The sequence below is a fragment of the Hypomesus nipponensis genome, chromosome 27, assembly GCF_054491055.1.
Source record: "Hypomesus nipponensis isolate SF chromosome 27, ASM5449105v1, whole genome shotgun sequence".
Classification (NCBI taxonomy): Eukaryota; Metazoa; Chordata; class Actinopteri; order Osmeriformes; family Osmeridae; genus Hypomesus; species Hypomesus nipponensis.
This window is the reverse complement of record NC_140387.1, coordinates 11,747,099-11,769,991: the sequence shown is the minus strand read 5'-3', so window position 1 is coordinate 11,769,991 and position 22,893 is coordinate 11,747,099. Positions and strand designations below refer to the sequence as shown.

General features: G+C 39.1%; 1 protein-coding gene across 1 annotated transcript in view; it reads left to right on the top strand.

Annotated features, from left to right (window-relative positions):
- Positions 1-19,596, top strand: part of pappaa (pregnancy-associated plasma protein A, pappalysin 1a) — a 299,873-nt gene extending 280,277 nt beyond the window's left edge. Inside the window, exon 22 of the mRNA XM_084693873.1 lies at positions 14,508-19,596. Coding sequence (XP_084549999.1) covers positions 14,508-14,630 — 123 coding nt within the window. The 3' untranslated portion in view covers positions 14,631-19,596. The remainder of the gene's footprint in view (positions 1-14,507) is intronic.
- Positions 19,597-22,893: the final 3,297 nt, after the last annotated feature.

The following is a 22,893-nucleotide window of genomic DNA, read 5'->3' as shown; positions in this document are numbered from 1 at the left end:
TGATAAAGTTATATTTTAAGAATGAAATTGTGTAATATAATTTACTGATGAACTTTGGATACACTACAGTTTCTCAACCCGAATGAAAACAGGTATGTTATTGTATTGTCATTCTGATGTGTTCAAGTTAACCCCTAGCCCTATCCTCTTCCCTGAAGTACTGACTTACACACACATACACAGTATGATGCAGGGCCTCCATTGCTTGATTCTGGCCTGTTCCTGGGGGTTCAGGGGCTTTAATGTGTCTGCTCTTTCACAGTGGCTTTCATGTTGCTTTGGATGTTCTCTCTGGCCCCTCTGCTGGCTCTGGGACATGGCCTGGCTTCTGCTTCCCAACCACTCTCTGAGCGACTCTGATCAGGGCCAGATGTGGCGGCTGGCTCAGCCAAGCCAAGGGTCAAGGTCAAAGGAAACCATGTCAAATTTGCCTCCCACTATCCCTATTTTCAAAACGAAAGATAAACAAGAGGGCGGTGGGAGACGGGGAAAGGACATACAAGGTGTGGAAGGAGAGAGAGAGAAGAGGAAAGGTAGACAAGACCAGCACAAGGGGTAAAAGGAAAAATAGACATTTAAATTTAGACTTAAAGAGAGAGTGCTAAAAGAAAAAGGTTGAGTGAGAAAAGAGATCGAAAGGATTGTGGGCAGTGAAGCTGGAATTTAAGCTTACATTTTTCATCCCGTGCCTGGCCGCAAATGTAAGAAGGTGTGTCTGAAAAAATTGCCTCCAAAACATTTGTGCTGTTATTTCTATTCAGAGTTTCAGATTTATGAAAACAAAAACTGTGAGTGAATCTGCATACCTCTGCACAGTTTAGAAACCAAGTGTATGCTATGTTTTGAGTCAGTGTGATGTGGCAATACTGTGGCCAAAGGTGAAAAGAGAGAGCATGCATATATATATATATATATATAAAATAAGTATATATAAAATAAGTATATATGCATGTATAATTTATATATAATAAGTGGTCTTCAGTTCAATGGTTATTGTATATATAAATATAAATACATATATATTTTGGGCCCCTAAGCAATTATGCCTTATTTACATCTAAGTAATTGGGTGTCTGCCTTTGGCAAGGCACAATATTCGTTTTCATATATGTAAGGGATAATGCCCGACGAGGTGTCCAATATCATCTGATAACGGACGATGCGGAGGCGTGAACCGTCCGACGCGCAGCGCTTATACCATGGTCACTTGCCAACGATTTTTTTTTACAAACATTAATTTATGTTTTAAGGCGTTTTGCAATAGAAATCTAAAGTTTTTCAACGTTAGCCAACTCTGATATATATATATTAGGGAGTCAGGTGGCTGAGCGGTTAGGGAATCGGGCTAGTAATCAGAAGGTTGCTGGTTCGATTCCCGGCCGTGCCAAATGAAGTTGTGTCCTTGGCCAAGGCACTTCACCCTACTTGCCTCGGGGGGAATGTCCCTGTACATACTGTAAGTCGCTGGATAAGAGCATCTGCGAAATGACTAAATGTGACAAAAATAGCAACAGTATTTGTCTAACAAGTCAGTCAGGTAGGAAGAACCCTCTTTTGACTCTCTCATACAAACAAATACACACGCACACACACAGTAGCTACTCACATTGCTACACACATTAGTCACACATGGTAACCCACTTTACACTCTCTCACAAACACACATGCTACTCACACGCGTTTGTCTCAGACTCTCAGTCGGTTTCAGCTCCCGTGGCTAACGTTAAATATAACGTTAAAATGAGACACATTAAGCACAGCCTCATGAGTTAGCTAATAATAATAACGCGACTAAACAAGACGAAATAGCGTTATAACATTTCGCCTTGTGGGGCGGGGAACATCACCAGCATTTACGTTGCGTCTCGTTTTCGTCACTTGATAAAGGTTCGTTGATCGGGACCACAACGAATAATAAATATGTGAGAGAACAATGGTTGTGCTCGCCGAAGGTGTGACCACACCCAATAATAATAATAATAAGAAGAATAGGTAAATCTGCAACATCGCGTGGACATCGGGGACAGTGCCTCTGGACTGGCAGACCGGGGTGGTGGTTCCCCTCTTTAAAAAGGGGGACCGGAGGGTGTGCTCCAACTTTAGGGGGAAAGTCCCTGGGAAAGTCTATTCAGGGGTCCTGGAGAGGAGGGTCCGCCGGATTGTCGAACCTCGGATTCAGGAGGAGCAATGTGGTTTTCGTCCTGGCCGTGGAACAGTGGACCAGCTCTATACCCTCCACGGAGTCCATGCCAAATGACGTTGTGTCAAGGCAAGGCACTTCACCCTACTTGCCTCGGGGAATGTCCCTGTACTTACTGTAAGTCGCTCTGGATAAGAGCGTCTGCTAAATGACTAAATGTAAATGTATTAGCTGGAATTGCAATTGAAGTAGTACTATCTGCTAACTGAATATGCCCCCAAAACACGTAAATAAGTTTGACATTTATTTAGGGGGAAATGGCTAATTCAAAAGAAGTTTGCTGGAAGCGATCATTGTCAGTAACAAAGCCAAAAGTGACTTTTTGGTCTCAGTCTAGAGCCCTGCCTGGAAAAGCTGAATTGTGCTACAAGCAATAAACACAATACACAATACAATAAATCTGACTCTTCTTGAGTATAAATGCCCTGAGAATGTAACATTATCGTTACCATTATGATTATACTGCTAGACAGCTACTGTGGCATACCTGTATTCGCTTAACAGATAATCCAGTATCGACTGTGGCTGGATTCAATCCTATGACCTTGCGGTTCAAAGGAGCACGTCTTGTCCCTATTCTGGCTGCTGGGAAATACTGTGTCAAATCAAATTTATTTGTATCGCCCCTTTTTACACGCAAGCATGTCACAGAGGGCTTCACATGCGCCCATAGAACTGCCCCTCAACCAACCTAAACCCTCAAGGAAGACAAGGAAAAACTCCCAGAAAAACTCCCAACGGGAGAAAAAATGGAAGAGAGGGATCCCCTCCTCCAGAGACGGTTGGTAAGAGAAAGGAGCAGAACACAAGCTAAACATAGTCATACAATGTCAATGGGTTTTGAAACACCAAAAATCCATTGTTCGGCTTTATAGACGTTGGATGGGACCTGGAAACTCGCTGTTGGCCGTCATGGAGACTGGTTTCCGGTTGACGACCTGGTCCAGCGTTGGTAGACCGACGACCAGGCAGGTCCTGACAGCTCAGACCCCCCACACCATAAGGGATGTGTGGGGGGGACAGAGAGGAGAACAGGGATTAGAGAATGCCAGGAGCAGCTAACAGTTACAGTCGTAATAGAATGAGATCCCCACCGGTCAAGTGTGGACTAGTGCAGCAATTTAACAAAGCTAAGAGGGTATTTGATGCAGCCCCACACACCAAGACAGCGACAGCCCCCCTTGGTTGGAACAGGAAATCTGTTCCGGGGGAAACAACTCTAAAATAGGTTATATTTATACGAATAAGGATGAAAACAACCAACCCCCCGTTGTCTCCAACTAGTAAACTATAATAATAAAAATATACAGCAACGGAACTATTACAGTAACAATATACAATAACAGGTTTACTTTATTTGTAACATTTAAATGGGCAGTGTGAACATAAGCTAAAATTACAATTTAAAAGTTACATGTGATACACACATAGGCAAACGCACACCCCAGGTTTACATAGAAAGTACACACATACTTACCTTTAACAATCATAGGATTGACTAAACAAGAACGTTTTTAATCTAGTTTTAAATGTCAACAGTATCAGCCTCCCTAATTGAGACAGGTAATTTGTTCCAGAGAAGAGGTACTCTATATGAGAACGCCCTACCTCCAGCAGTTTTTTTTCTTAATTTGGGGTATTACCAGATAGCCGGCATCTTGAGATCTTAGAGTCCTTACGGGGCAATAGGGTGCAAGGAGACCGGAGAGGTACAGTGGTGCCAATCCATGTAGAGATTTGTAAGTTAGTAGTAAAACTTTGAAATCAGCTCTGGCTTGGATAGGGAGCCAGTGTAAAGAGATAAGAGTAGAGGTTATATGATCAAACTTTCTTGTTTTTGTCAATAGTCTAGCAGCAGCATTTTGTACCCGCTGTACATTTTTCAAGTAGGTAATTGGGAGGCCAGAGAACAACACATTGCAGTAGTCCAATCGGGACGTAACAAAAGCATGTATTCGTTTTTCAGCATCATCCTTTGAGAGGAATTTTCGTATTTTGGCAATATTACGTAGATGGAAAAATGCAGTTCTGGTGATTTGTGTAATATGGTACTCAAACGAAAGGTCTGGGTTCAATGTGACTCCTACATTTTTTACCAACTGGCTTTGAGATACTTTGACACCATCTAAGTTTAAGGTCAGATTGGATAAATTATTTCTGTATTTTTTAGGGCCGAAAATTTGAACCTCGGTTTTATCGGAATTAAGAAGAAGGAAATTTGCTGTCTTCCAGGTTCTCAACCCGGAAACAAATTTTTCCATAGCATGTGGAAATTCTCCAGGCTTAATGGACATGTATAGCTGAGTATCAGCTGCATAACAGTGAAAATGTACCCCAGAGCTTCTAATTATGTTTCCTAAAGGCAACATATAGAGTGAAAATAACAGAGGGCCTAGAACTGAACCCTGTGGTACTCCGTATTTTACAGTATTGCTCCTGGATGAGCAACCATCTTAGTGGACATATTGTGATCTATCAGATAGATACGATCTAAATCACTGAAGTGAAGTACCAGAGATCCCAACAGTGTCAGTTACTTTATTTTTAAAAAGTAAGCCGTTTCTCCCGTGGCGAGCTTTGTCATATTTGACCCAAGAATAAACAGCTGTAATTCAGTCATATTTTGACATATCAAGGTGATTGTGGTAGGAAGATGATTAGATGACATGCTCGTGATGACATTATCAAAGTTTTTCTCCATACAGTAAACCGTTGCAGAGACAAGGGCTCTCGTCCGCTTTGGCGTGCTTTTTGTCAATCGTTTGCGCATTACTCGTGAACGGTTTGACTCATCAATAAAATTCTGATACTTTTTTGTCGGCATCGTCTGCAGATGATCTGTTACAATTTTCATGAAAATTGGAGCAACGGGCTAGGAGAAGTAAGAAAGAGTAGCAATTTCTTAAAATACAAATGACGGAAAAACCTTCGGGACGACAATGACGCCTTACGGTTCAGTCGAATCGTCTGTATCTACAGAATCCAATGAAACCTCAATTAAGAAAAATTGTCCAACGGTTCAAAAGTTATGGGCGTAAACACACTTCCAACTTTGACCCCTTGGTGGCGCTATAGTGCTTTAGGGATAGACATGAAACTTGGTGACAATAATCAGGAGACCGTTCCAAATCAGTGTACCAAATTTCAAAACTTCGCACCAATCGCTGTGCATAATAATAGTAATAAATATAGCTGCAAGCAGCGATGCGGGTTCCTCCACATATTATTATAAACATGTACACTGTAGAAGATCGAGAGTTGGACAACTAAAGATCAAAACTACTTCATGTTTGGCCAACAATAGGCTGAATTGGGATTTGAACTCATGAGCATAAGATTACAAGTCAGTCTCTCTATCCTCTCTGCTACACACCAACTGTTGAGATTCTATGAATAGAAAGGGCAGAGTATTAGCTTTGGTCAGCTTTGGGACAAAGGTTAAGAAACGGTTGACATTTCAAGGTGAAATTGCATGAAATTGTGCATGGTATTTCAGAATGATGTCATACTGTTTAACTAAACAGATAATCAAAATTATGACAGGCCAAAAGATAATGGCTTGATTCCAACCTACTACCTTATACTTTACAGGTCACCATCCCAGACCATTGAGCTATTGTCAGTGTTGGAATGGTGTCATGTTCAGTAACTGTATTAAAAAGTAAGCTGTTTCTCCTGTGGTAAGCATTGTTAGATTCAGCCAAAGTTGAAACTGCTTGTACATTTCCTATGAAAATGGGACAACGGGATGACTGGGTTGCTGCTGTAAAGAATAACTTAATCATAGTTTAAAAAAAAAGGTTGTTGGGAGTGCCATAACTTGTCGTGGAAGGGAATTTCAAATTATGCCTAGCATCAGTGGGGATGTGTCCTGGCTTAGGTTACTGAAATGAATTTGTGCAACGGACAAGGGATCCACCTGAACAATCAATTTACTTCATTAGAGATAACCATTAGCGTTATCTCTACCATGCGTAGACTACAAGTAGCTAGCTACTGTGGTGAACCTGGCTTGTTTTTCAACCGGAGGATTGATTGGAAGACTAGAAACAGTTTTGTCAGAATATAAAAAAAAAAAAAATATGGCTGTGACTGGTTTTGAACCTTCAACCCTTTGCTTACCAGCACAACATCAATTTGAGCCATTCCCAGGTATGGAATACACAAAGTTCAATAACTGGATAATAAAAAAAAGCTGTTTCTCCAATGGCGAGCATTGTCAGATTTGGTCCAAGTTCAAACAGCTGTAATTCAGTCATATTTTGACATATCAAGGTGAAACTTTGCATGGTACTTCAGAGGCATGTCACCTTAAAGCGTATTAGGTTTGAACCATCCTTCAAAAATACATTTGATTTAGTGACACAAACATATTGAGGCAATGTGTACATTTACATAAATTCACCCCTTTCAGCCATTTTGTACTTGATTCAATTGCCTTAAGTAACGTTTTTAAATACATCAATGATACATATCTGTACAAAATTTCAAGTCAATTAGACATTTGGTTCAAGAGAAGAGGAATATTGAATTTTTTCCAAAATTATCACTGTACAGGAAAGTCCATCACGACGGACCTAATGGGTCCTTGAGGCTTTTTTGTTCCTCATGAAAAATGAGGCATGCACACCAAGGTTCAGAAGAATTGGAGCAATAAGGTGGAAATGCCATCACTTTGAAAATTTGACTTTTGGGCGTGGCCTGTGGCGCCCCCTATGGTCTAATGTGGCCCATATTTGGTGTGGGTGTACCTACTTGGATGTAAAATCAATGTGCCAAATTAGAAAATGTATGACCAGGGGCTTTTTGAGATATTGGGGCGCAAGGAGAAGAAAAATAAGAAGAAGAATACCAACAATAATAATTAGTGCTGTCAAACGATTAAAATATTTAATCGCGATTAATCGCATTAATGTCATAGTTAACTCACGATTAATCACAATTAATCGCACATTTTTATCTATTCTAAATGTCCCTGATTTCTTTTTGTCCCAATCTTTTTTCAAATTTTAATGCTCTTATCAACATAGAAAAGTGGTTCGGATTGCTTTGTGCAAATATTTTTTGCAATAACATTGCAATCGCCTGGCTTTGACGAGGGGGCAGAGAATTTGCATCAGCTGTGTGCTTGGCCATCAAGTGGTATTTCAGACTGGACGTGCTGCGATGATAGCTCAGTTTACAACGACAAAACACACAGATCACTGGTCTTGTCAATAGAACCATTTGGCAACTTTTTAAAAGCAAACTTTCCATTCAGAATCTTATTGGCATCCATTTCGGCATCTCGCGCTCGTCATCCACTCAAAACTTAACGTTAGTCTACTAGCGGAGAATGTCTAATATCCGTAAACGGGCTCTGCTACTACTCTTTAGCCAGCTCGCAAGCCAAACGAGTGTTTGGCGTGCCTGTTGTTTTGTTTCCGGTCTAGCTAGATCCGGTGTGGTGTTGTCGTTTTTCTAACGTCGGTAGTTGTTGCAACAGCATGTGAAAAAAACTACAAAGTTTGCTAGGCCAAAAAGAGCGTTAATCGCGCGATAAAATAATTGACGCCGTTAATTTGGGTTTGCGTTAACGCCGTTAATAACGCGTTAAACTGACAGCACTAATAATAATAAGTTCCCCTCCTACCGGAGAAACCCTAATAATAAGAATACCAACAATAACAATAGGTTCCCTTCTTCCGGAGTAACCCTAATAATAAAACTAACAAAAACATTAGGTGCCATATGCTTGGCCCCCAATAAACAAAGCTGCAAGCAGCGATGCGGGTTCCTTCCGCAAAATATCATAAAAATGTACAATGTAGAAGCAAAACAACTTCATGTTTGGGCAACAACAATAGGGTGTATGGGGATTTGAACTCATGAGCGTAAGGTTACAAGTCGGTCTCTCTATCCTTTCTGCTACCCACCAACTGTTGAGGTTTTATGAATAGAAAGGGCAGAGTATTACCTTTGGGACAAAGGTTAAGAAACTGTCTACATTTCAATGTCAAATTGCATGAAATTGCACATGGTACTACTTCAGAATGATGTCATCTCAACGCCTATAAGTTTTGAAAAACCATCAGTCAAAATGACATTTGATTTATTGACACAAAGATATTGAGGCAATGTGGACATTTACATAAATACAACCCTTTCAGCCATTTTGTATTGCATTTCTTATTCCATTTCATCCTATATAAAGACACATCTGCCCACACACAACTTCCATCCATGCTGTTTCCGTCTCTCCCAGCACAGTTGATGCCAAAGTAGAAATGCTGTAGCGGACGCATGAGGTTTAGATATAAAAAAAAACAAAAATACAAAAATTGCCTCCCTCATTCAAAACACGTTGATCACAACACTGTTTCCAGAATTTCTCAAAGATGACCTGAAGACTGCTCTCCAGAACCACAGTCAATTTACAATCAAAAATAGCCTCATTGGCAATAGGCCTATGGCTTAGTCCATTATCAACTCTTTGCTAATATTAACGTGCAATAACGTGCAAAACCACACAACATGCACTCTCAGGGTGACCAACAAGATTATTGTAACTAACAAACAACAATATTACAAACTTCTAACTGAACGAACGCAACAACTGAAATCCCTTGCATAGCTGTTGTAACTAAACTATTTTCCACCATTCTTGGCGTTTTTTGACATGCCGCACTGCATGCTGGGTACCCAAGCGCGCTGACGTTGATGATCAAGCTGTGCTCCGACTGCGTGATATGACGAGATGCTAGTGACGCGCTAAGGTCTCGGAGTCTTCTGAAATGGAACGCGTCTTTTTGCCTTGAAGCTGCGTGCGCATCATCATCAAGATCCCATGTATATGTCAAGATAACATCCAAGCTAACAATTTTACCACATCTGACTGCAGCTTTGTATACCACAGTGTTTCCAACAGATTAGAAAGCAATTTGTGGCGGGGGTGGGGGGGACTTTAATTTTTTTTAAATATATATGTATTAGCTATTGCATGATGTCCTCCTCTCCTACTTTCTTCAATGCCTAACGAATCTATCTCTTTCTCTCCCTGACCCTGTCTTTATGCTTGAGCAGCACTGGTTGAAGCCTGAAAATATTGTAAACAATTTCTGCATATATGCAGGTAGCAACGCTAGTGCTAAATAACTATTTCGCTGGTCGGCTCCATGACGCCGGGTAAGTAGGGCTCGTGAGACAGCTCACCAAAAGAAGGAACACACTTGTCTAACAGATTAAGACATGTTCGTAGGTACCTAGCGAAAAGTAACCTCAACTTTCCTAGAGTTAGCTATGGTACTAATGCTGAAGGCATATCGCATAGCGTCGTTGCTAACGTGTGCTGTTGTTGAGACTGTGTGTGTATGTGAGAGACGCGTGAGTGACAGAGAGACGGAGGGAGAGCAGGGAAAGGAAATGCAGCTGAACGAATAGGCTGCGTGTTTTAGATAGCGTAAAAAAAAAAAAAATTATAACGCAACGCAATATGTGGCGGCCAGTGTTGATTCTGTGGCGCACCGCCACAAATTAGTCTATGTGTGGGAAACACTGATACAATATGTACTGTGTTATGGTTAAACAACTTGCTTAATGAATGAATTCAATGGCTGTTCAATGTCAAATCAAACTATAAATGTATAAAAGAGAGAGTTCCAATCAAATCTGAATTATTTCAGTTTCAACATCGATTTACACATTTAGTCTCTATTTTTTACTTTACTCTTATGGCATAACTATGTTTAACTTAATGTCTGCACCTCTCTGTCACCAACTGTCTCTGGAGTGGGGGGTGGGGGCTTCACAGGGTGTCTACAGGTGTAAACAAGTTACATTTAAGACTTTTTAAGACCTTTTAATACCACTTCCAATTGAAATTAAAGACCAAATTTACGATGGAAATACAAATCAAAAGTGGAAATATACAGTAATCTTCCCAAACACTGATGTCTGTTCAATATGAACAGTAAAATGACAACAATCGGTTGAGTTTAAGAACATTGACTAAATGTGTGTAATGCGAAAGGATAACACAAAAATGTAATTGCTGTCCTAAATTATATTTTTTATTACACAAAGGTGGGGCAGAAACTAGCAATTCCATGAATCCCATGGAAACAAAGGCAAATGTGTGAGATGAACTGATGTGGAGCACAAATCATCCAGGAAGCAGTACTTCTCTTGAGTGGTTTTTATTCAGATGACTAATCATTGGATTCAGGTCAAAAGTCTAAAACCTGAACTGGTTTCATTACTTAAGACACTAAAAGTCAGCAGCTTGGCATGCGGGTGGAATGGAAAGGATTAAACATTTAAACTTTCATCAAAGTAAAAAATGCTGGACAAACTACAGTTTTGACTGTGAAAGGCAGTGGCATTACTTGAACTTGAATCCAAATGTGTTGAACTGATGGAGACCCGGCCATGCAAAGTCACTCCAAACATTTGGCTCGATTCCAGGCTCTGGCAAGAGTATTTAGTTCTAAACTGGTCAATATACACATCTGACCAAAGACCAGCTCGACCTTTGCCTGTAAACAGTGATTCTGACTGTCAGAGACCTATAGGCTGACCGAGTGAAACTAGCCTGGCTAACTTAGGTTGCTTTCTCAGGAAAATGACAAATGAAATAGGCCTTTTTTGAAAGATCCTGTATACTCGCTATCTTCAGCAGACTCTTGTCTATGAAAAGCAGCACTCCCTGACATTTTAGGACTAGAATTTAGTGAAATTTTGTGAATTACGATATCGTTTACACACTGCCAGTGAGTGAGCGAGCCGAGTCTGTCGCTGAGGCTAAGTCAAAACAATGTACCCCCGGGACGCAGTCTCACTCCACTTGCAAGTTTTCCACAAATCACAAAAAATAATCGGAGCATCTGGCTAAAAGCACCAGTCCCACATCTCCTAAAGGCTGCCCATCTTGACATTTTTGGTGTTGACCGAACTGTGAAATGGTGAACTTATGAACATGACGCAACCAAAACATGGCTGTTGCCTAAGCCTATACGGTCTCCCTGGTACATAGGCTTATTACAAAGACTTTCACGACCCAAATCAAAATTCTGAGCCGACAGGTCTGTGGGGAATCGCTTGTTCTCCTAAAAACTGCCTTCCTCTACCTTTTTGATGAATTCGTCGAGATGCTATATGATTCAATAATTACACAGAGGGAAAAAGCTAGCTACTTTTCGTGTTCGGTTTTCCGTCACTTCAAACTCATGATCTAAAGGCCTCAAGTGCTCAAACCTTCACCATGATTCAAGAGTAGTGTACTTTCACGAAGCCAATCATTGATTCTAGCTTAAAATGTGTAAAAATAAGACTTACCGAACAGGGCTGCCTCCAACACGGCTATCAGGCGATTCCAGTTGAAAACAACAATGGCCGCCGAAAAAGAATTTCGTAATTCGTAACGCCGAGCTGCAATTGGAAGCAAAATGAAACAGGAGCTAAAGACCAAGGGTGGGGGCTTGGTCAGCACACCATTTCCAGAAAAGATGTGTGTGCGTCTCGCCAAGCTTGCGCGTGTGTCAAGTAGGTTGACCACATGTCCCTTCACAGCATATTCAATATGCAACGTGCCGGACAAGGGGTGAAAATTATGTGCGACACAACGCAAAGCGGGACAGGTGGTCACCCTAGTGTCAAGGAGCAGGATGAGTCTGTGAAAATTTGGAGCGCGTGCTGTGGAGCAATTCAATTGAATTCAATCTTATATAGACATACCAAGGTGAAATTGTTTATGGTACTTCATAGTGATGTAGTCTTGAACCCTAATAGGTTTGAAAAACCAAGGGTCAAAATTATATTAGATTTATTGACACAAAGATATTGAGGCAATGTGGATATTTACATAAATACACCCCTTTCAGACATTTTGTATTGCATTTCTTATTCAATTTGACCATTTATAAAAACATGTATCCTGCACATCTGTAACAAATTTCAAGTTGATTGGATCTATGGTTCATGAGGAGAAGGGTTTTGAAGGTGGTACCAAATTTGGACAGTACAAGAAAATTCACAAGTCTGACAATATGGGTCATTGAGTTTTTTTTGTTCCCCATGAGAAATAAGGCATGTATACCAATTTCCATGCATTTTGGAGTAATTGGGCGCTGGGGAAATCACGTAGACTTGTGGCGTGTTTTATAGCGCCACCTATGGGCGCACATGGGCCATTAGCCGTCTGGGAGTAATGAGTGACCTGTTGTATCATTGGGCCAAATTGGAAATCGGGTCCAGGACCTTTTGAGCTATTGGCCCATTTAGCAGAAAAATATAATAATAATAATAACAAGAAGATGAAGAAGAAGAATACTAACAAAAACAATAGGTTTCCTCCTACCGGAGGAACCCTAAAAAACATTCATGTCATTTTGACACAAAATGCGCTGGCTAGATGTAGCAGCGTTATATCTACAAAGCACAATAAATCTGACTCTTCTTGAGTATAAATGCCCTGAGAATGAAACATTATCATAACGATTATACCGCTAGACAGCTTCTGTGGCATACTTGGCTTCGCTAAACAGATGATCCGGTATCAAGACTTGCTTGATGACTGTGGCTGGATTTGATCCCACGACCTTGCGTTTCAAAGGTGCTCGTCTTATCCCAGTGACCTATTCTCGCTGCTGGGAAATGATATGTTCGGTTACTTTGTGAAAAAAAAGTAAGCCGTTTCTCCCGTGGTGAGCGTTGTCAGATTTTACCCAAGTATAATCAGCTGTATTTGAGTCATATTTTGACATTCAGGTGATTGTTGTAGGAAATTAATTAGATGACATGCTCGTCATGACATTTCAAAAGTTCTGTCTCCATACGGTAAACCGTCGCAGAGACGAGGCCTCACGTCCGCTTTGGCGTGCTCTTTGTCAAAATTGTTTGCACGTCATTCGTGAACAGTTCGACTCGATAAAATTCTAAAGATTTTTTGTAGGCATGGTCTGAAGATAATTTGTTACATTTTTCATGAAAATTGGAGCAACGGCTCCTAAATATAGCTGCAACCAGCAATGAAGGGCCAAGCAGCATTTGATATGGAAATTCAGTAGCTAAAGCACCAATCGCTATGCATAATAATAATAATAAAACGGACCAAAACAATAGGTGCTAATAAGAAGATAAATGTGAGAAAACAATGGTTGTGCTCGCCGAAGGGGTGAGCACACCTAATTATTGGAATAATTAGGGGCATTTCAACTGGCCCATAATTCTAGTCAGAATATCAGTCTGAAACCGTTCCGTTGGGCTGTGAGTATGGGGCGTTTTTCAACTGAACCCGGTTGAAAAAAAATGCCTCTTCGCTAAATTGGATAGACCTACAACCAATCAGAGCAACGTAATATGTTGTTTATTGAAAACCCAAGCACTCTTAAGTGACGTGGTTGATTACGTTACTGTTGATCATCTGCCCATTATCGTATAAAGCCCGTCCTGACAATTTGATCGGTTGACATCGTTTTTCCCCAACCAAGCTGCCCAAGACCCAATTTCCCAAACCAATTTTTTTGTGGGCTGGCTGCCTGGCTACATTTCAACAACTATGAAGGGTAAAATATGAGATTGACAGGGTGTGGTCAAGGAACTTGTTCACGTGTGCACAATCACAAGTACATTAAGGAAAAATGTACAGGCCAATCGCGAACGCCGGGTTCACAAATCTCAAAATACACAAAATAAGTGTTCCAGTTTTACACCTATGCATTCCTTTATGGAGGAATTTACACAGAGGATGATACGTTTGGCCCCTAGGTACTAAAATGGCATGGCATGCTGGTCGTGCAGCTTAAGCAACTGATAGCTCTTTCTGAAGTGTGTCCTGCCTTCTTCACATATAGGCCAAGATACTGGCCACTGCCTGCGTATCCACTTCTCATTAGGAAACCCCTCACAAAAACAACTTTTTAAAACAGTTTCATAGACAGTCTTGCGTAATTGCTCCTCAGAGCAAGCTCCCCACTGTCCAATTCAGTGCCGGTCCAAGCACATTGGGCGCCCCGGGCGAGTTTGTCACTTGATTATTTTATGTTATTCGTTTTTTAAATTTCATGATGACACAGGGAAGGCACTGCCTCCCTTGCCGCCCCTGACCGCACGTCACTGATAGTAACACACTGAGGACATGACTGAATATTATTCCATCCTTATGTATTTTAAATGGTTATATATGTAGCCAGGGCCAGATATTTTATTGTCTTGACAATGTGAACCTTTTGGCCTGGCCACACTAACCTCACAAACCAGTACCCATAGAAGAAACTATGTACTACTATGAAGGTAACTGTCATGTTTCTTTGTCTTTGTTTGTCCCCTCCAGGTGATTCCATTCCCCATGTCCTGTGATATACTGGAAGACTGTGCTTGTCGAGACCCTAAAGCCCCAGAAAAACTTAATGGACGAGACCCCAGTGGCCAAGAGAATCATCATTCTCTGGGCTGACCCTTCTGGACTTCAACCAAATTCCCCAGAACCGAGAGACCCTTGTCCCCCAACAATACAGTAAACCCATACTGGGACTGGGAAGAACCCCCCACCCCTCTCTTCTAACCTCCTCCATATGCTGCTTAAAGATGTACTTCTCCAGCCATACTGCACCCCAAGTCTGCCGCCGGCCTCATTGAAAGATTGTATACATCGATGAAATACTGTATATAGAAAAAGTCCAGACATGAGATCAAACTAAAATAATTCCCAACAGAAAGTAAACCCTGCAGAGTCCTTAAAACACTGACAGAAAAAAAAGAAATATAAACAGCAGAAAAACAATACTTTTTGGAATTAAAGAAAACATTTTTTTAAATATCCACAAAATACGAAATTTTGCCAAAACTGGATTGCATGCCTTGTGTTCTGTTTTGTGCCATCTTTGTGTATATTTCAGTGACTCTTCTCTCCAAGCTCATAACTTTCTTTGAAACCAAAAGAAAGAAAATCTTAGGGGATCCTTCTCTTGGTTGTAAAATATAGTTTTAATCTGTGGTACTGAATGGAATAGAAAAAAAAAAATGAAAACGGACTAAAACACTATTAGTATGAAAGTACTTGACGTCTTATGTTGTTTGGCTAGAAAGCTTTACATATTCCATTTCAGATTTGAATGCATATTCAAACTGCCCTTTTTTAATATATGCATTTTTTTCAATAGGCATCACCGCTAGAGGAATCCTTTTTACAAAGATGTTAAATAGGGATGAATTAGGGGTTTGCTGGGTAGCCATTTTGAAGACATTATGAATATTATGATTTGTATATACCACAGAAACGGGGTTGAACAGAGGAGAGGTCTTTTTTTTTTAACGAACCAGAAAAAAATTAAATGTTATTGCGACGCAAATTCCAACCAGTTGTATTGGCATGGCTTCTGTTGCTGTGTTTCCTGCTATGTTGTCATGCAATCTAGTTGCAGATCTTTATAAGACCTGTCTTTCATAATGCCTAAACTTCCTATCAAATGTATTTATGGACACACGTTTGCTTATGCATGAACGCTTAAACCCACAGTACACATCCCACATTGCACCATAGCATTAATATGAGTGAGAACAGAAAATATGCACTAGAAACTTTCAAAAACCTAACACCTCATTTCTCAAACCATTTTATTGCAGTAAATCTAGTAAATTCTTAAAGTATAGATTTGAATACTCCAGAACATTGACCACAACTTCAAGAATGTGACCCACACCTCGTCTTGAATGTAGTCAATGTTTACAGACCTGCAGTTTACGGACCTGCTTCTTCAGTTCATAGGTTTTGCTTAGAATGTGCAAGCACACACTACCATAAACAATGTTCTGCCAGTGGAGTGCATGTGCTTTGTGCATACAGTTCATACATTTTATTTGTGTTAAACCTATGCTGCAGGTTTACCTCAAACCGTTTTATTTGTAGCAAGTTCAAATTTAGAGCAGTAGCCGTTCTTAAAGCCAATAGATCCAATCTAAAGACAGTATGTAGTAGTATTGCCTCTTCTCTTGTTTCTATTGTGGTGCTGTTTGTGCATCCCTAATTTTAGTTGTGTGACCTTGATACGTCACACCCACCAATCATAACAACTTTTAACTTCGATAGATCTTTGGCTGCTATTCTGCATGCTTAATTTAATCTTCATGTACTGTTAAACATACATCAGGCTTTACCTTATTTACATTGAAAGATTAAGACTGCTCGGCATGTGGTCCACAGTTTGCTGCTCCAATGCTTATCCATTACAGGGCCAACTGCTTATGAGCCCATACATATATAGTATCATGTCATATGTATGCCTATCCAATGGCATGGACCAATCATTGTCATAGCTATTTATAAAATGATACCTGTAGATTTTAACATGCAATCAGAAAACAACGTTGAAGGTCAATGCTGTCCAATGTCAAGTGAAGAAAGGATTAGTAGAGGACATATGACAATACCACATGAGGCAAGGAAAGAAGTATTTGTCAGTCAATACTATGTAAATTGTACCGTTTTTTGAATACTTTTTAAACCTAGGTAGGTGGGATGTTTCATTGCTTATTTTCACATTTATCTTTCATTTTTGCTAACTATATTTAATCAGTATTTTTATTATTGACCTCAGTTACTGCACTTTTAGATGCCATTAAAGAAGACATTTTTTATTTAAGTCAAAACCTTTAGAAGCTGCTATTATCCGAAGAGGATTTAAAATCATGTATGATGTCCGGTCATTTGAATCTCCTTTGGTATTGCTACTATAATAGCTTTCCTGTGATTCGTATTTCCACTAGATTTGCACCTGACATTATTAAGCCAAATAGGAAGCCAATGTTAAATATGTTTTGTATGCTCATCTTTCTTGAATTCTGTACATCTCAAGGTGGGATCAAGACTTATTTGAGATGTGTGGCATTCTATATAGGAGAAAAAAAAGGCTGCACATTGAGACATTATGTGAAGACAATAATGCATTTTGTTCCTCTTGACCAGGGCACAAGCTATATAATTTCTGTGGTTCATAGTTTTTGTAATCCACCATATTTGGTGTGAATTGTGGAGCCTAAACCAATGACACACAAATGGAGAAAGAATGCTAAATGAAGTGATAACCAAAAGGGGACTTAGCAAATACTTTTAGAATTTTTTAAAATATGAATAATTGATGTTTTTTTAAGACAGCTTTGACAATTGCATGTAACACTTTATACTTCATATATATATCCGTGGTAAAATGAATTGTACAATGTAGATATTATTGAAAGGTATGTAATAATCCTCAAGATAATGATGCTTTCATTAGAATTTGAACTGCAATCGCTACATAATTCCAATGTCAGTACTGCAGATTTGTCTGTCAATTGAACCTTTGGAAAGCCATTTTATACCATTTGTATGGACCTATCTAAGGGTTATTTTGTGATTAGATTGCCTACCTTCAATCTTAAACTGAAAAGATGTTTGAAGACCTGACATCTCCCCCTTACTTTCCATCATACATAACCCTCCTTTTAAAACCATTCCAGGTTGTAATTTTCATTATTTTTGGTGGCCAAATAACAGTGATCATATAGAACATTGGGAGAAGGATACAGGCGACAGACTGTGACTGTTTGTGTTTAAACCATGTCTGACTCAATATATGTTGATAGTTTGGTTGAAGTTTTGCCATTGGTTCTTTATATTGGACAAGGTACCGTTTCATAAGCCATAATGCAGAGACTTTAATGGAATGATGTTTTCAGATTAGATGTTTGATTTGAGAACTTCACCTCTCTACTGTAACCACAGGATCCCTTGCTGTACCTCATGCCTGTAATGTTTGCTGCTTCTATATTTTGGTATTTTAGTAACTTTTGCATCTCTTACCATTAGTGTAAATAGTAGAACTATTTATTGAGAGTGTTATACTTTTTTAAGTTATATTTAATGTTCATGTAAGTTATTTTTTACATTGCTCTTATAAACATACATTGGTTGTGAGTCAAAACTGTTTGTGTGTCGCAAAGTGCTTTTCAAAATATACTCCAGGACCACAACCACGAAAGAAGTTGACATCGGTCGAGCGGGTGGGTGGGCATAGATGGATGCTAGTTTCATCCAATAAAAGGTCCCCATGCTTATATGTTACTGAGTGCAGTGCACAAAAGTATCACTTTTTTTGTTTATTTTTCAAATCCAGAATGTACCGTTTCTTTTTGTCGTTGATAACTTTGTAGAAGTTAAACATAATACACAAAGGAAAAGTAAAACATCATGATAGAGTAGTATGTTCCAGAGTACATGTAAATCAGATTGACACTATCAGGGGAATGAACATGCCTTTCAAAGTGGCCAGGGACTGCTTGGTGGCAGACATAACGAGGATGGGGGTAAGGGAAGAGGCTGGTGGTGGTAAATCAGGAGATGTTGGATAAGGCGAATCATGCATGGATGGCTTTTTCCAGCTTGTGGAAATACTGTCCTTTGTCACAGGCTAACCATACCTGCTGATTGGGATGAGCACTGGAATGAGTCAGAGTTTCTATTAGACTTGGCATGGCTTTCCTTCACGACCCCACCCCTCTCCTAAAAGACTCCCCCTTCTTGGCCTGTTTCTTTCTGGGAAATTACCAGTAAAAAGTGGGCTTTATGGAAGTCAAAAGGCTGTCAATAATACAAAATACTCAAGCTGATGTTTGTGGATTAGATTTAGGAAACATACTTTCTTTCACTCTGAAACCAGGAAATAATGAGGGAGGGCTTTTCTTATGGTGACCAACCTTTAAGAGTGCATGGATGAGTCTTCTGATTAAAGACTCAAGCTTCCAAAACCTATGCTTGCCTCTTGTGGCATATGTCCATGTGAAATCAGCACAAATTCAGCTTCTGTAGGACTACTACTCAGAGGGTGTGCAAGTGCAAGGTAGGTAGCTGCTGCCAATGTGTTTATTGGCTGAGAGTTAAACACCAAAATATTGATGTGCCATCATCTATAATGTTTTCTTCTAAAACTATTTAAGGGCTCTGGGTTATGGAATGGTTCACTTGTGTCTGTTTTCCTTAAACCTATATTCAGAAACAAAGTATAATTGTCCTTTTCTAAATTGAAAATATAAATTGAGTACATATTACATGGAAATCTAGTGGTATTATTGCAATGTTTTGTACCCACTCGTTCAGCAAATATATTTTAAGATGTAAATAATGATATTAAATGGTTGTATTTGAAAACCATGTATTAACTGTTAAGGTTAGTTCTTCAAATTATGTCAAAGGCAATATAAGAAAGAATCATAACTACATTCTGCATTGTGTACTATTGCAGTACCACCTGCATAAAATATACATGATGCTTCATCAACACTTGTCATCTGCATTTAAGCATTCATAAAGTCTTTGTATTGTCCAAAGAGTAAACATGAAGTCAAACATTATTTGTTGTAAAGATTAATAAAATAAAACAAAAACATATGATGTCATTTACTTGCAGTCAGCTGAAATTGATGACCTAAAATGTATTCTGGTGGAATAAAGCATGCATGGATTTTTATGACATTTTGAATATCTAACATTCATGAAATAATTGACACCAAACTTGGCGACTCAACTTTTCTTGCTTATTTATAATAGAGGGTGATGCTCAGTCTTTCACCTTGATTTAAAGTTCACTATACCTACAGAGCCTATCTGACACACACAAACTATCTTGATGATGGCTGTTTTGAATGCATACACAGTATTCCGTTTTTTAGGCACATACAGATCAGACTTTTGTGTTCAGTGGATGTTCCTCATTACAGTCATATTTGTATGGTTCCAATCATGCTTTAGAGTTCTGGAACATGGCAAAAATGTGTGTGATGTGTACTATATTTCCTAAGGAATTTCCATAAAGGTTTACTATCTCCTAATTTTCCTGTTATGTAATGTGTAAAAATATGCTGTTGTTTGTTTGTCCGCATTAATTACATTTCTTTGATCTCATGAAATATCATCAAAGAAGTTTAAATAACCAATGAAAACATTCTTAGAAAACTCTCTGATTAATGAACTTTGGCGATTGACCAACCATTAATTCCCACAATAACTATTTCCCCACATTTCAAACTACATTTCATACCATTTATTCAAACATATAGCTGATACCTTACCCCAAATTGCAATGAATTCACTTGCTATCTAATAAGCCATATTTATAGAGACTTTTGATCCACTGACAAACAATAATACTAGGTATATTGATTAATTGACAAATACATGTAAAAACTCTTCATTAAGTATAAAGTGTGAGGCAGTTAATGTTGCATGACCAAAAAGACTACATCTGAAAGTTAACATTATTTTAGACTTGTTAAATTGAAGTAAAAATGTTACATTACACAGGATAATCGATCTGAAGGTATGTGAGTTACAATATTTAATGTGAAAAAAGAATACCAATATTTCTGGTTATAAAAATGTTTATATGTCACATTGGTCAAAAAAGACAATGAAACCACTTCATATTAATACAGATGTTATTTACAATTTCATATTTACAATTGAATAATTTACTATTACAATTGATATATTAGGAAAAGTTAGGGCAAGTCATAAACCACTGCTTTATAAAACAATGCCATACAGCCCCAACTGCGTTTGCCACAACAGTGTTGATAATGATTGTGGTTGCTCTTGAACTATCACAATCAATCTGAATCGAAGGATAACCCTAACTAAGCTTATGTACAATGAATGTGTTTTAAAGAACTTTACAGTTGGCTAAGATGCTTGATACAGTGAATGTTGATTCAACTCAATTTGTCAGAGATGCCATCTGTAGTTTTATGACACCTAACTAAAGGCCGATTTATAGGCTACTTCTGCGTTTTTACACACACGCACACGAGGAACGCACCCTCCGTCAAAAAATGGCCTCTGCGTGTCCACGCAGACCTCGCAGAGCTCTTCGTGCGCCTTCTGATTTTCCTGACTGTCCGTCTGTCCGTGCGTCTTTTTACGGATACCCCTTGGCTATGATTGGTCCGTATTAAGAACCGTTTGCGTCAGGGGTGGGGGCGGGGTTGCCGTGACCAACAAGAGAACAGAATCCTTTGACCGCCATTGTTGTAAGTTTTTACAACTCTTATTTCAGCTAAACAGTACATGTAAATCAGCATCTGAATTCAAATGTGACGAGAAATGGGCTGTGTAGTTGCTGAAAATGTGCTTATTTTATTGATGAAATGGTTCATTTGTTCATCTGCTCCGACCTTTCGATAACCTAGCTAGCATCGCAGTGCAGCGTCATCTACTGTTCTGGCGGTGAATTGTTTTCAACACGCAGAGCCAACGGAGTAGTATAAATTCAACCAGTCCGTCCGACTCCGTGCGTGCGTGTGTCCGTTAACGGAGACGCAGAAGTATAAATCGGCCTTAAGAGCTAGAGACGTGAAAGTTCTTGTCACCTGGGGGGAAGTTCTTGAAAGGGTCGATTGAAGACATACAGTAGGGTGCTATTAAAGTAGCTGTTTGAACTTTTGCTATACAGACCTTTTCATGTAGCATTGTTTGTATTTAATTAACTCTTGTTTGAAAATGACCACACAAAGGACAGTTAGCCATTTGGATGGTCAGCTTCTTGCTTTATCATCTCCTGAATTGGGGAGAGATTTAACATCAAAGAAGCTTGGGACATCAAGTTCTGAGACTCTGTTGTCTCAGCTGTCACTGTATTGTGTTAGCTTGATACATTGTATTCTTTAAGGGAGTAAGCCAATCAAAGAAGAGACATTTAGGCTATTGCCAATAATTTGGGTTTATATGGGCTATCTGTGGAGCGATGTCCAGTTCTGTTTATGTCGTAAAAAATAAGATGCATCATATGGGAAATGCATTGGCGGTAGCTAATAGGTCACACGTTATACGGTGCTGTGTGTATTTTGAGTGACTGAGAGAGGGTCAGGGGGTTCTTTGGGGAATTGTATGGACTATCTGTGGATCGAGGTCTTATATCGTTTCTGATTTATTGACTTAGCCTATAGAATTCTGAGTCCCTTTACGAATTGGTAAAGGTTATACTCGAGTGAAATTAAGAAACCAACTTAGTTGTTCAAAAAAATACAAATTGGGGAGGACGGAATTTCAATTTGGGGGTTTTAATTTTAGCGTGCGTGTTATATATGTTTTATTTGAGTTGTTCTTTGAGTAAAAGAAGTAAGAGTTACAGGTTAAGGGTGTTACATTAAAAACATATACATTTACAAAAATCGACATTTAAAACATTTAAAATTCTAATTGATTAATTTTGATCATTTGTAATTTACAATTGTATTCAGTGTGGTACATTGTAAAGTTGTGAAGTCAGAACTTAAGGGTTTACAAAAGGACCCAGCTAACAAAATGACGTCCCCAGGACGTCCCCTGAACATCCCCGAAAGTTATCAGGACGTCACAAGGGAACATCCCCATGACGTCTTCTGGTAGCCCAGTGCACCTTGAATTTTAGGTCCAATATTAGTCAAGACTTGATCAAGATGCTGGATAACATAATTTAAAATTCAATTCGTATGGCAATTTATTCCAATGGTAGGTGGGTGAAAATAGGAAACTAATCCCACACAGAAATTGGTTTTATGTATATGTAGGCCAATATATTTGACGTCCGATTGACATAAATTCATCTTGTTATTTTAGACGTAGAAATTGATGTAATACAAACGTCACATTGACATCAATGATTAGTATGTTTACTTAGGATTATGTAATATAATATTATTATATTTAT